This window comes from Mustela nigripes, chromosome 5 (genome assembly GCF_022355385.1).
Source record: "Mustela nigripes isolate SB6536 chromosome 5, MUSNIG.SB6536, whole genome shotgun sequence".
NCBI classification, from domain to species: domain Eukaryota; kingdom Metazoa; phylum Chordata; class Mammalia; order Carnivora; family Mustelidae; genus Mustela; species Mustela nigripes.
In genome coordinates, this window is record NC_081561.1 from 141175882 (window position 1) to 141189093 (window position 13212).

The following is a 13212-nucleotide window of genomic DNA, read 5'->3' on the forward strand; positions in this document are numbered from 1 at the left end:
CCCCCAGGGCCCTGAGAGACAAAGGCAGAGCCTGGTCTTTTTTTATATTAAATTTTTTTATTATGATAAAATATGCACAACATAAAATTTGCATTTTAACCATTCTTAACCTTATAGTTCATTGGCATTAAATGCGTTCACATTGTGTACCATGCCCCCCCCCCCCCCCCCCTTCCTCCTCAAGACTTCCTCTCCCACAATATCCTCCGCCTTCAGCTACCCAGAACTCCTGGGAACTTCTCTCTTAGGCTCCTGCTTCACAAAGCACACCCTGTCATTTCTGCTCTGTCCCGAGGTGACACAGGTCCGCTTTATTAGAGCAGGAGGGATGGCACAGGGTGGGTCAGGAGGCCAGCGGCCCGGAGGAGCTATCAGCAAGCTGGCCACCCCAGCCTGTATTCCCTACCCTAATCCCCACAGCTGAGCCTCAGACCTGACTCCCTCCTGTGATCCATTCGGTCAGCAAGTCCCCACACTTCTGCCTCCCCAGTGTCCTGAATCTTCACCCCGCTCTTCTTTCCCACTTCTAACGCCGGAGCTCTAGTGGGTCCCCACGAGTTCACCTGCTTCCCCCATATTCCATCCTCCACTTTGCAAAGAGGATACTTTCTTTTCTCTTTTAATAAAAGGTGTTCCTTTTCTGATTGTAGAAGTCATGCATGCTTTTGGCAGAATATCTGGGAAATTCAGAACGGTATACCGAAGGCAATAAAAATCCCTCCACTCAACAAACTGTTGTAGATCACACACACACACACACACACACACACACACACACACACACTCTTCCAGTCTTCTTTCGAGGTGATTCTGTGCATGTGTGGGCACATACAGACTTACATTTCTTTTTATAAAGACTTTATTTTTAAGTAATCTCTACACCCAAAACATGGGACTCAGACTCACAACCATAAGATCAAAGGTTGTATGCTCCACCCACTGAGCCAGCCAGGCGCTCTCAGACTTACAGACTTCTTTAAAACAGATTTATGATCAGACTATATATGAGTTTTAATTTTGCTTTTAAAATTTGATATAGCACAAACATTTTCTTAGGCTATTAAGAGTGGTCCCAACATATATTGACTGCTACATAAAATACATCACGTGGTTATACTCAACCTGTTCCCTCCTTCTTTTTTTTTTTTTTTTCAAGATTTTTATTTATTTGAAAGAGAGATACAGCGAGAGAGGCAACACAAGCAGGGGGGAGTGGGAGAGGGAGATGGAGAAGCAGGCTTCCCGCCAACCTGATGCGGGGCTCGATCCCAGGACCCTGGAATCATGACCTAAGCCAAAGGCAGACACTTAAGGACAGAGCCACCCAGGCGCCCCCAACCTGTTCCCTCTTGTCAGGGAGTGTATCACTGTATTCAAACTTTCGTATCACAGATAACTCTGTGATGAACATCCTGTTCAGGTATCGTGGCATCTCTGCTAATTTCCTTTGGAGAGATTCTAAGAAGAATGGCTGGTCAAAGCTGTGAGCACCTGAAAGGCTTTGATGTGTTTGCAAAATTACCCTGGGGAAGTGTTGCTCATTTGAACCACCAGGGCCAGGTGCGTGGGTGGTCCTACCACACTCTGGCCACCTCGAACTCCTATCCCTTGAAACGGGACTGCAAATTACATTTGTTCTGAATGTAAAAAACAAAAACAAACAAACAAAAAAACCTCATTAAAAATTTTTAAAATTTTCACATTAAAAAAGTGAAAAAAGGGCTGCCTGGGTGGCTCAGTGGGTTAAGCCTCTGCCTTCAGCTCAGGTCATGGTCTCAGGGTCCTGGGATTGAGTCCTGCATCAGGCTCTCTGCTGGGCAGGGAGCCTGCTTCTTCCTCTCTCTCTCTCTCTCTCTCTCTCCCTCTCTGCCTACTTGTGATCTCTCTCTGTCAGATGAATAAAATCTTAAAAAAAAAAAGTGAAAAAAAGTTGAGAAGTGAAGAAAAGCATAACAAATAATGTTAAAAAGACAATGACTTCACCCTGAAAACTTCTGTTAACGTTTTCATGTCTATCATACATCATACCTGTTCTTTGGTGAATCAGTGTATCTATGTTTGTAAGTGTAGATTGTGTATGTGTGTGTATATAAATATACACATATACACACATAACTACACACACATTTTTAAAAGTATTGAGATAAAACCATTAAGAAATTGATGTTTTTAGGTAAAAATGATTGAGTGAAGACAATTTTCTCTGAGTCAAGCTAATAGATTTACATAATTGGGATCAAATTGTATATACAGTTTTATACTATTTCTTCATATAATAATTTACAAGAACATTTTTGCATATCCTTATCCCCCATCAACTACATACTTTCTGATGACCACCTCTCATTCCAACACTGGAATATGACTTCACTTACTGAACCAAATCACTATTGTGGTACAATGAGAGAACTTCTGGTTTTGCTCTTACATTTTGGGGAATTTATGATATTATTAAAATAATAAATACAAGTACAATGCACATCTTTGTAGATAAGTCTTTGGTACATCTCTGAATATTTCTAGAAAGAGAAGGATAAGATGAGAGGTTAGGAACATTGCTCCTGGGAAGGGGCAATTCTCCTTACCAGTGGGAATTGTTCATAAAAACAATCCAAACTATATCAGTTTGCTAAATCCCATTGGTTGTCTGAAATGGTTTCCCATCATTTTCATTTGAATTCATCTAACTCCTAGCAGGGTTGACTATCTCCCACCTGTTGGAACTTCTGCAGAATTTCTTTATATGATAAGGCTCTTCGCTCTATTCTGTCCTGTTAGCTGCACCTGTGTCGTTATTATTATTATTTTTTTTTTTGTATAAAGTCAATTTTAACTTTTCCTGTAGAATTCTTTGAGGGTTCGAGCTCTGAGGGAACGAGTGAGTGAGTGAATGAGCGGATGACATGAGTAAGGACGGAGCTGCTTGGAAACACAAGGTGCTGTTCTCTCTAGACCCCTTTTCCTTTTTATCCAGAAGCCTAGAGCCAAATTTAATGTTCAGTTGAAGGAATTCCAAGAATCATTATGCCCTCTGTCACCCCATTTCCTTTTTATATACCTATTTTAATGGTTCTGTTGGATGTGTGCCATTTAAGGTAAATTCTCCCCAAATTTCCTTCAAAGTAGACAAAGTATTAAGGAATAATCCAATGAAGATATTAATTGGAGCAATTTGTTGTGCTACTTTTCCAATACTTAAAAAGTTTAAAAGCAAGAAAAGATGAATTCCAATTTTTATTTTGCAGGTAAAGGGTACAAAAAACATTTTATAGATGTTGGTTTTCTTAAGTTTTTTCCCCCCTGATTATAGACTGGCTTTAGTTCCCCTCTAAGATTTTATAATTTGATATTTATTGTTGTTGTCTTAAAATAACTTGTTGTCTTAAAATAATTCCATGTAAGCCATAGTTGCGGCTCATCTGGGGTGAGTCGGAATGATTAAAGCATGCAGACCTCCGTGGGGTCTGCAGTGTTCTGCAGGCAGTGAGCTACCCAGCCATCCGGTACGGTCACCTCCTGCCCCTCCCCCCTTGGACACTTGGCCATCTCTGCGCCTAGAGTTTTTACTGTGGCTTCTGGGAACCCTGCTCCAGGATCAGCTGCAAAAGCTGTTTCAAATTCAAAGTTCCCAATTCCATGGGACCAGGTGTGGCTCAAGAGTGTGTATTTAACAAGTCCCCAGATAATTTTTTATGCATTTTAAGTTTGAGAGCTACTGGTAAAGTAGCAAATATAATGAGCAATTTTGATGACACTTTTCTAGATCACTAATAACTTAGAGAACTGAAACTGAAAACCCATCTTACATTTTTTTGGCATCTGCTAAGCTTATAAAGATAGCGCCCTCTTCTGGCTACTTGCTGTGAATGCGTCTTTTACCTTTTTTTTTTTTTTTTAACAACCATGACATTTTATTGCTTGATATTTGAGTGTAAGAGCAGAAAGAGAACAATACTAATACTCTTTTTTTTTTAATTTTTTTTTATTTATTTATCAGAGAGAGAGAGGGGGAGAGAGCAAGCACAGGCAGACAGAATGGCAGGCAGAGGCAGAGGGAGAAGCAGGCTCCCTGCTGAGCAAGGAGCCCGATGTGGGACTCGATCCCAGGGTCATGGGATCAAGCCCCGTGCTAAGCAGAGAGCCTGCGCCTCCCTGTGTGGGGGTTGGAGCACTTGGGCTCACAAAGGTGTGAGGAAATAGGGGTGACCCTACCACAAAGCCCTGCCTTGATTGCCTCTGCTTGCTGGCTCAGTAGAGACCTTCCTCCCATGCAATTCAGCAGGTGGATTTTGCAAGGATGATCGAGGAAAGCTTTCTGGAGATTACAGATCAAGCGCCTAGTTCATGTACTTACTTTCACGAGACAGCGTCTTTATGAAATCATGTTTATTTCCCAGATACATAATTTGGTATATGCTCTTGCCTTATTTTAAAGAAAATGTGACATCTTATCTCTCGATATTTCCTCCTCACTACTCTCCTTCAGAGGGAGGACAAAATGAAGACAAACCCACAGGAGGGGGTGGGAGCCCTAGAGCGGGTTTCCCAGCTGATTGAATTCCTCGTTGTGTCCCGGACAGATTTTCAGACCGGTCCATTTGAATAAGTTAGAACAGAGACTGTCAAGTCGATTTTATGACTCCTGCTGAAGGAAGCCCTTGACCTTCAAACTGTTGGTTCCTACCCACTGTTTCTAGGTAGTGGTCCTTGGAGGCAGGTTTTTGAGTTTAGCCGTCTTTGACTTCATGATGCCTTTGGCTTTGTTCACAGTCGGACTCAAAAATGGAATTGCTTAGATTGTCAAGGGCAGTTGGATTGTCCTACATCAAAATGAAAAGCTTGTGCATCAAAGGACACTGTCAACAGTAAAAAGATGACCCATGGAAGGGAAGAAAATATTTGCAAATTACATATCTGATAAGGGATTAATATCCAAATTCTTGAGGATAGAAGATTCCTAAACCCCTACATTCAATTTTTAGAGAAAATCCAAGGACGCAGGAAGGCAGTCTATATTCTGTTAGCCCCTAGGTCCTCAACAAACCTGGGCCAGTCATTCTAACCGTCAGCCTAAGTGCATCTTTGTGTTAGAGTTACCGTCCAGCTCCTGGTGATTATTGTCAACATGAAAGTCATCCAGAATTTCTACTGATAGAATATAGGGCTTAATTAAGGAGAAAAAAATTATTTTTCTGTCTTGTGACTAGGCAGAAGAGTAGTGTCTCATGGCAGAAGGACACTGGCTGAGAGAGATTTTCTGCCAACAGGATTATAAATCTACTATTATTAATTTTTGCTCTCCTGGAGGGCATTAGTTGCTGATTCACGGTTCTGTGTTCTATCTTCTTTTATCCTGGTGCAGTACCTTGGCCCCAGTGCTATTTAAGCTCAAAGCTTCTCTAAGGACTAAAATATATTTAAGAATGGCTCTGGAATCCAGCTTTAAAACCATTTATGACAGGACATCATGATTATACGCTGAGGGATTTCTAGGTCAAATTTGTTGAGACATTTTCCATTTTGCATATGTGAGCCAAAAAACTGGTCTAAAACTTTATCGTTCTAGAGATGTTTTCCTGTCCTATGAAAGAAAAAAGTCCTAAAACACACTGTAATTCTCCAACAACCCCCCCCCCCCGCAATTCCTGGTTTTGTGTGTGTGTTTGTTTGTTTTCAACTCCTGGTTTTATTCGCCTTTTCTAGAATTTCGAGGGTACTCCAGCTCCAGTGTGGGCCAACTATCAGGATGGTCACATACAGTGGAGTGGGTTGAGCACTGTACTAGGGAGTCACCTCTAAGAGAGTACAGTTTGCATCATAGACATCTGAGCAGTGATGATTTTTCTGGAAGAATCAGCAAAAGATGTTGTTCTAACAACATCTGTATATTACAAACAACTTATACAACCAACTCCTAGGGGTAAACAAAAGTATCTTGAGGAAGGGGCACATTTGCCTCATTCGCAGGGAGCTCCGTGTGGGGTCGCCCCACCTGTGTTTTGCTTCGGGTCACACCTGGGATTCCAGAGTGTGGTTTCCTTCGGGGGATCCTACTCCCCAACCAGGGGCGCCAGCGGAGAGGTAGCTGTGGGCCAGGCCCCCCTCCTGTTCGATGGTCTGCTCACTCCCCATCAGGACCCCACAGGACTCGACGGTTGTGTGGGACTTCCCTAACCAAGGGTTGCTGTGGGGCCTTGCGCTCTGGCAGGGGAGGTTAACAGTGGTCTCGGAAGACAAAGAAGCTGCATAGGTCCCAGAGTTCCGGACATGAGGCTGCTTGTCCATCGGACAACATGGTTCACCGGCCTGATCATGTTGCCTTAGGTGTCGCATGGGGGTTCCACGGAGGCTGCTCGGGGCCTGTGTCACCCAGGTGGGAAGAGTTGGGGGAGCAGGGCCCGGCCACCGCTGCCGGGCCGGGGCTGCAGGGCGCTGGGGGGCTGCAAGCGGCCGGCGAGGCCCTGGAGGCTGCTGAGATGGGCGGCCGGCCCGTGGGGCGCTTGGGAACACCGGCGACAAGAGGCTTCCTCCCCGCTCTCTTTCGACTGAGAAGTGGTGCGTAGACAGCGACTTGTCGCAGACACGCTGTGCTGTGCCGCGTCCCGTCGGGTGTTGGCCCTGGAAACCACAGCTGCGCTCGGTGGCGGGAACGGACCCGTGCGGGACCGTGAGCGGAGCTTGTGTCTTGCTTATCTCCGTGAAGGGCTCCTGTATGCTCGCCCCAGTGAAGGTGGGTGAATGGGTGAGTCACATGGAGGCCAGGTCGTGAGACAGCAGCGACCTTGGTTTTTTTTTAAAGATTTATTTATTTATTTTAGAGAGAGCCTGCCAATGAGCATGAGAAGTGGGGGAGGGATGGGGGGGTAGAGAATCCCAAGCAGACGCCCTGCTGAGCACACAGCCCTGTGTGGGGTTCGATCTCACGACCCCGAGATCACGGCCCGTGCCAAAATCAGAGTCAGCCACTTAACCGACTGTGCCACCACGCGCCCTGATGACCTGTTCATACCTGTTGAGTCGCTCAGCTCGAATGAGGAGGTCACGCTTATTGTTAAAATATTTCTGGTTGCTGTTGTCATATTTATAACCGCCCCCCCCCCCCCCGCCCCGTGAGACAAAGCCTCTGCTGGTGCTGGTGACACTGAGACGAAGAAGACGGGACCTGTGTCCTCAGAGTCCTCCCCGTGTGGTCAAGACTCTCCAAATAAGGTCACAGTCACAGGGCTAAAGAGTAGGACTTCGGGGCACCCAGCAGGCTCAGTCCGTTGTGTCTGATTCTTGATTGCAACTCAGGTCATGATCTCAGGGCGGTAGGATCGAGCCCCGGCTCAAACTCTGCTCAGCAGGGAGTCTGCTCGAAGATTCTCTCCCTCTGCCCGTCCCCCCCTTTAAAATAAATAAATAAATAAAACAAATAAATAAATCTTTAAAAAAAAGATGAGGACTTTAACCTGTCTTTCCTGGGGGTACAACTCCACCCAGGGCAGCCTTGAATGTCGGTCGAGGACATTCTTTCTGTGTTGGTCATATATGCGTGGACGGTGGGCTGCAGCCCGAGGTCGGCATCCCCTCTGCTCGGGCCAGGGCGTGGCCGGGGGCAGGCTAGGAGAGAAGGGGGAGCCCGAGGGGCATGGAGGGCTGCTGGCCCCCTCACTGCCTGGCCCCTCTCTCCCTCACCCTCAGCCCCAAGGCTGGATGCTCCAGCCCAGGCACCCAGGCTTGGTTCCTCGCAGGGGAGACACACGGGACGAGTAGAAAGAGTGTCTAAAATGAAGCCTCTCCAAGTTTTGGGGGAGCTGGCCGTTGGTTCATAAGTGGTTGCTTCCCCCCTTGCTTTTTATTATGGACATTTCCCCACGTGAGCGAGGTAGAGAGAAGGGTAGAGCCTGCGTGCCGGTCACCGCTCCACTCTGTGCGTCCGGTTTCGGAGGCAAGTCATGGTGCAAAAGCCAGCTTTGTCTTTGGACCCTGGGGCTTTGGGCCTATTGCAAAATGTCCCCAAGCCTTGGTTTTCATTGATACAATAGAGATGACACCTAGAGACAACCCGAGAAGCAAAGGCGAGTGGAGAGCTGGGACCAGCATCGTGCAGACGACTGCTGACGAATGGCGGCCGGGCCTTCTGGAACGTGCGATGGAAGCCTAGGCTCCTGGTCCGGGCCACAGTGGCCAGAGCAGCACAGTAGGGCCGCTGCTTCCTGACACCTGGGAGGACCCCAGGGAGAGCTCCTCTGACCAGCATTTCCTTCCCCTGGTTACATGCGTGTTCATTTAGTTTTTTTTAGAGAGAGAGAGAGCAAGCGAGTGAGCATGTGTGCAAGAGGGAGCAGGGGGAGGAGGGGGAGGAGGGGCAGAGGGAGAGAATCTCAAGCCGACTCTGAGCGCGGAGCCCAGTGTGGAGCTTAGTCCCACGCCCCCGAGATCCTGAGAAGCGGAAATCAAGAGTCAGACGCCCGCGGGCTTAGCCACCCAGGCACCCCTGTTACTTGCATTTTTCCGTTACCAGAAAGTCAATAGTGCTTTTTAAGGAAGCCTCTGAGAAGAAACAGCGGAGGGACTAGAGGAGGTAACAGGGATATAATATAAACAGGGAAATAAACAGGGGAGCTGGACCCGGCCACAGGGCAGGGCTTCCCCAACTTCAGAGAACAGACCTCGATTCTGTGCAGCGGCGCTGGGCCTGGGTTTCTGCATTGCCCGCAGGCTCCCGGCTGCCCATGCTTGGAGTAGAAAGCACATGGCGGTGCAGTAGGACCCGAAGGCCAGACCTGTTCTGTGTTCATTTTTGTACGTCCTGCGAATTAAGAATGAGTTTTATATTTTGGAATTATCCAAAGAATAGTTGTAACCCATAAAAAAAAATAATTAAAAATTTCAAATTTCAATGTCCACGAAGTTTAATTGGGGCACAGACATACCCCTCTTTATTTTTTAAAATTTTATTTATTTTTAAATTTTATTTAAATTCAGTTAATTAACATATAACCTGTTATTAGTTTCAGAGGTAGAGCTGACCGATTCATCAGCGGTGTGTAACACCCAGTGCTCATTCCATCACGTGCCCTCCTCAGTGCCCAACCCCCAGTTACCGCATTCCCCGCACCTCCCCTCCGTCGTTCCTATATTGTGTATGGCTGTTGTCACAGGCACAGAGGACAGAGACTAGGTAGAGCCTAGTATTCTCACTCTGCAGAGAGGGTTTGCGGAGCCCACAGTGCAGCCGGCCAGACCCGACGCGGCCAGCAGGGGGCAGCAGAGAGCCGTCTGCGCCCGGCCTTCCCTGGGACCTCCCGCGGGGTACTGGGAAATGGGGTTGTAGGGGACTAAGCCAAAGTTGAGAATGGAGATAGGGGCCTGAGGTAGAAACGCCCCGGCAGTGGGCTCTAGGAGATGAGGTGCGGGTAAGCGGGAGTGAGTAGACAGTGTCTGTGCAGGAAGAGACAGTGGGCAGGCTGGGTGGTCCCAGGCAGGTGTGGAGGCCCAGGGACGCTGCGTGGGGCTTGGACTCTGGGCCATGGCGGTGAGGAGTCCCTGAAGGGCTTTAGGCCGTAGAAGGATAGCATCGATGGGAGAGGGCGCTGTGCCAGGTGGCTGTGCCTTGGGGACACTGTCACCACAGTCCAGGGACAGGATGGCGAGCGTCTGCAGCAGGCAGGCTGTGGGAAGGGGGAGCCAGCACCCATGGTGAGCGCACCAGCTGGCTCCCAGGGGCTCAGAGCTTGCTGTCCCTTGGGTTCTGCGTTTTCACCCAGGACACCCTGGATAGTGTTGCTAATTTTTTTTTTCTCTGCCTTGTTTTTCTCTGCTTTCATGACAACCGGCCAGGAGGGGCTCAGGTTCAGTTCTCTTCCGTGTGACCTCGCTGCTTTCTGTCCAGGCACTGGTGCGGGGGTGGGCTCCCCCCCATCCCCTGTTGCAGGCTGATTCTGCGGGTGCAGCTCTCAGCCCTCGGGGCTGCCTTTCTGATCTGCCTTAGACACGCTTTTTTTAATGGTGCGGAGGGCTCACGAACTCCTTTGAGCATCACCGACCCTCCACAATGCACACAGACAGGTGGTTTCAGAGTTTGACTTGAGCGTTCGGGGCCCCCCCACTCCCTGAGGCTGGCTCCAGTGAGGAACCGCTCCCCTGGGGGGTCAGCCTGCCTCCTGGCTTTAGGGTTTGGGCCTTGGTATCAGAGACGCTTGCCTTCCCCTCCCAAAGTCCTCCCAGACCTGCTTCTTGTCTGATGGAGAGGAAATGAATGTGGATGTAAGTCTTTCTCCGGAATGGATTAAGACCTTCCCCACGCCACACGGGAGCTAGACAGCGTGGCGGCCTTGCATGGGGCAGCGGAGCCCGGGGTGGCAGCCCAACCTCTTCCTATGCACCGGGCCAGGAAACATCGTGTCCACAGAACGATGGATGTGGAGAGTTCTATTTTGGGGCCTTAATACATCATAAAATCCCCTTGCCTTGAAACAAAAGGAGTACTATATCAGAAGAGTCTTACTGAGGAAATCATTGGCCTCTGTAACTACAAATAAGTAGATTACATTTTTTAGCGGATTAATTTAATCCCCATAACAAGGAATGTTTAAAGGAATATAGTCATGCTATTATTAAATGTTTCCAAAGGACCAGTGGAAGCTTGGGAGCTTGGACTGCTTTTCAAATTTTCCAGATTTAGAAAATCTAACCCTATGTCAACTCTTATTAAAAGCGATCATTCCCTGCGATTATATGTATGTTCGTGTTTATGAATGCATTTTGAACAACTTTTGTGGGATGTAGTTTATAGAGCATAAACATCATCTGTTTTTTAACATGTATTTTTAACATATAATATAATCTAATTATTTTTAGCAAATTTCCAGGGTTGTGCCACCATTACCACAGCTGGATTTTAGAGCCTTTCTAGCACCCCAAAATGGTCTTCTCCTTTTTCACTGTAAGAAGTGGTATTAGAAAAATAATAATTTTAATTGATTACTTCCTGTGTGTGCATCACCAAGGTTGTCTTCTCACTAATGAATGACCTTTGCTGGTATCTCTCCCAGGCAAACACGCGACAGCCGGAGCAAAGCTCTTACAATCTTATCAGGAGCTGAGGTGAGTGCGGGGAGAGGGCGAGGGCGGACCGTCCTGGTCCCTCCTGGCCTGGGCAACAAAAGAGGCTGGAAGAACTGGAGATCTCCTGACTTTCAGGCGTGGCTGCTCGGGAATGTGACTTTTTTTTTTTTTTTAAATGATAAAGTGCCTAGAAAAGATTGAAACAGAGGTAGTTCCACATTCTTATGAAGAGCCTTCTTGGGAGCTCGCAGAGCATTTTCTCACTAAAGGTTTTATTTCCTAAATTCTGAAATGTGGTAAGAAAATGAAATATTATTTTTGAGGGCGAAGTTCTAAACCAAGCATTTGCTTTTATGAATCATTCGCATCTCCAGCATCACGCGCAGTGCCTACCGCCTCACAGGCTCCGTGGAATAAAATTGGCAGCAATGAGGTGTGGTCTGTGAGATGCTAACTTCTTCTTCATATTCTTTTTTTTTTTTTTTTTAAGATTTTATTTATTTATTTGATAGAGAGAGGGAGAAAATATTTGAGGGTGGGGAGAGAGAGAGAGAAGCAGGCTCCCTGCCCAGCAAGGAGCGGGATGCGGGACTTGATCCTAGGACCCTGGGATCATGCCTGAAGCTGAAGGCAGGTGCTTAATGGACTGAGGCGCCCAGGCGCCTCTCCCCCATCAGCTTCTGATTCCCTTCCTACGTGATTTTGGCATTCATGGCGTTTTGGGCACTTCTGCTGACACGGGTTCAGCTGTCCCGCAGGGGACATGCACGTGCGCTGGGCTCCGGAGCCGCCCGGCTACTTTCGACCACACGTGTGGAGCGTGAAGCCGGGGCAGCTCATCGGCCACGTCCTGATACCAGGAAAGGATGACCCGCCCGGAGGAGCAGATCCACGCAGGGCTGCCCGATCCTCTTCTAAAATGTGAGGAAGTGAAAGCAAAAAAAGAAAGATCAAAGAACTTCCACTACAGGATGATGGCGAGTCCCGTGTATTTGTCGGACTAATAGTTGGATCATTCGTGACCCGTTTCTTATTCCTGTGTTTTCCCTTGGCAGCAAGATTTCTGTGGTTCCTCCGACCCCACCTCCTCTGAGCGAAAGCCAGTGCAGTAGCAGCTCTCAGAGGGTAACGTGTCCGTTCTGTGCGCCTCCCTGGGGACGGGGAAGCGGGAGGGGTAGAGGGTGAAGGGGGTCTGAGAGGTTGGACCAAGGTCACGGGAGCAAAGGGATCCACCTGTGGGTGGAGTAGGCCATGGAGGCCGGATGTGCTGGGCCTGCCCAGGGCCTGTGCTCCCACCATGCTCTGCGGGCATTAGCAGCGACTCCCCTTTCTGTCTGCTCCCCACATCCCCACCTGCACCCCACATCCCCACCTGCACCCCACATCCCTGCCACTCTACTCGTCATTTTGTTGACCGTCTTCCCTACGTGTGCTCTGTGCTCTCGAGTGTGGGGACCTGAATCGGCGGCCGCGTGTCGGGGTCTCTAGGGAAGTAAAGAGGAATCAACACAGGTTGATTCACAGGTGTGTGATTCATGGGTGTGGGAGTGCCTGTGTGTGTGTGTGTGTGTGTGTGTGTGTGTGTGTGTTGAGTACTTATAGATGCTAACAGAAAATAGACCAGGACCCTTTCTGTCCACAGAAATTCGTGGTGTCATCTTTGGGAAGTTACCTGGGTTCCTGCTTGGGAGGCAGAAATAATTATACTCTGCAGACTTGCTTCCCATGGCTGGTGTGAGAAATTAATGAAATGATGTCTGTGCTGGTACTTGGAAACTGTAAAGTACCATGAAAACGCATGGGCTTGATTATTTTTGTTATTCTTCTTCTTCTGTGAATTGAAGAGAGTAACTACATCTGTACATAGGAGGGCATGTTCATATGTTCGTGAGAGAAAGAGTCTATTTATTCTTTTCCCAGTTTCAAACTGAGACCCTGGAATGACCTTCAAAATTCTGCTCCACTTTCTCCTTGAGATTCTAGATCTTCCAAAACTGCCCCAGCACAGATGTGCTCAAGACATAGTTCCTGGATGGATGGATGGATGGATGGATGGATGGATGGACAGATGAGTTGATGGAGGAGTGTATGGCTGGAGGGATGGATGGATGGATGGATGGATGGACAGATGAGTTGATGGAGGAGTGTATGGCTGGAGGG

General features: G+C 47.8%; 1 protein-coding gene and 1 long non-coding RNA gene across 3 annotated transcripts in view; one reads left to right on the forward strand and one right to left on the reverse strand.

Moving 5' to 3' along the window:
* The window catches only part of SYTL3 (synaptotagmin like 3), a 79317-nt gene that overhangs the window by 34082 nt on the left and 32023 nt on the right, over window positions 1-13212 (forward strand). For both annotated transcript variants that reach the window (XM_059401361.1, XM_059401360.1), the window contains 2 exons: window positions 11040-11091; window positions 12108-12177. In XM_059401361.1, coding sequence (XP_059257344.1) covers window positions 11040-11091; window positions 12108-12177 — 122 coding nt within the window. The remainder of the gene's footprint in view (window positions 1-11039; window positions 11092-12107; window positions 12178-13212) is intronic.
* LOC132018431 (uncharacterized) overlaps window positions 11892-13212 on the reverse strand; it is a 13672-nt gene continuing 12351 nt past the window's right edge. Inside the window, exon 3 of the long non-coding RNA XR_009404538.1 lies at window positions 11892-11966. This is a non-coding gene — a long non-coding RNA (uncharacterized LOC132018431). The remainder of the gene's footprint in view (window positions 11967-13212) is intronic.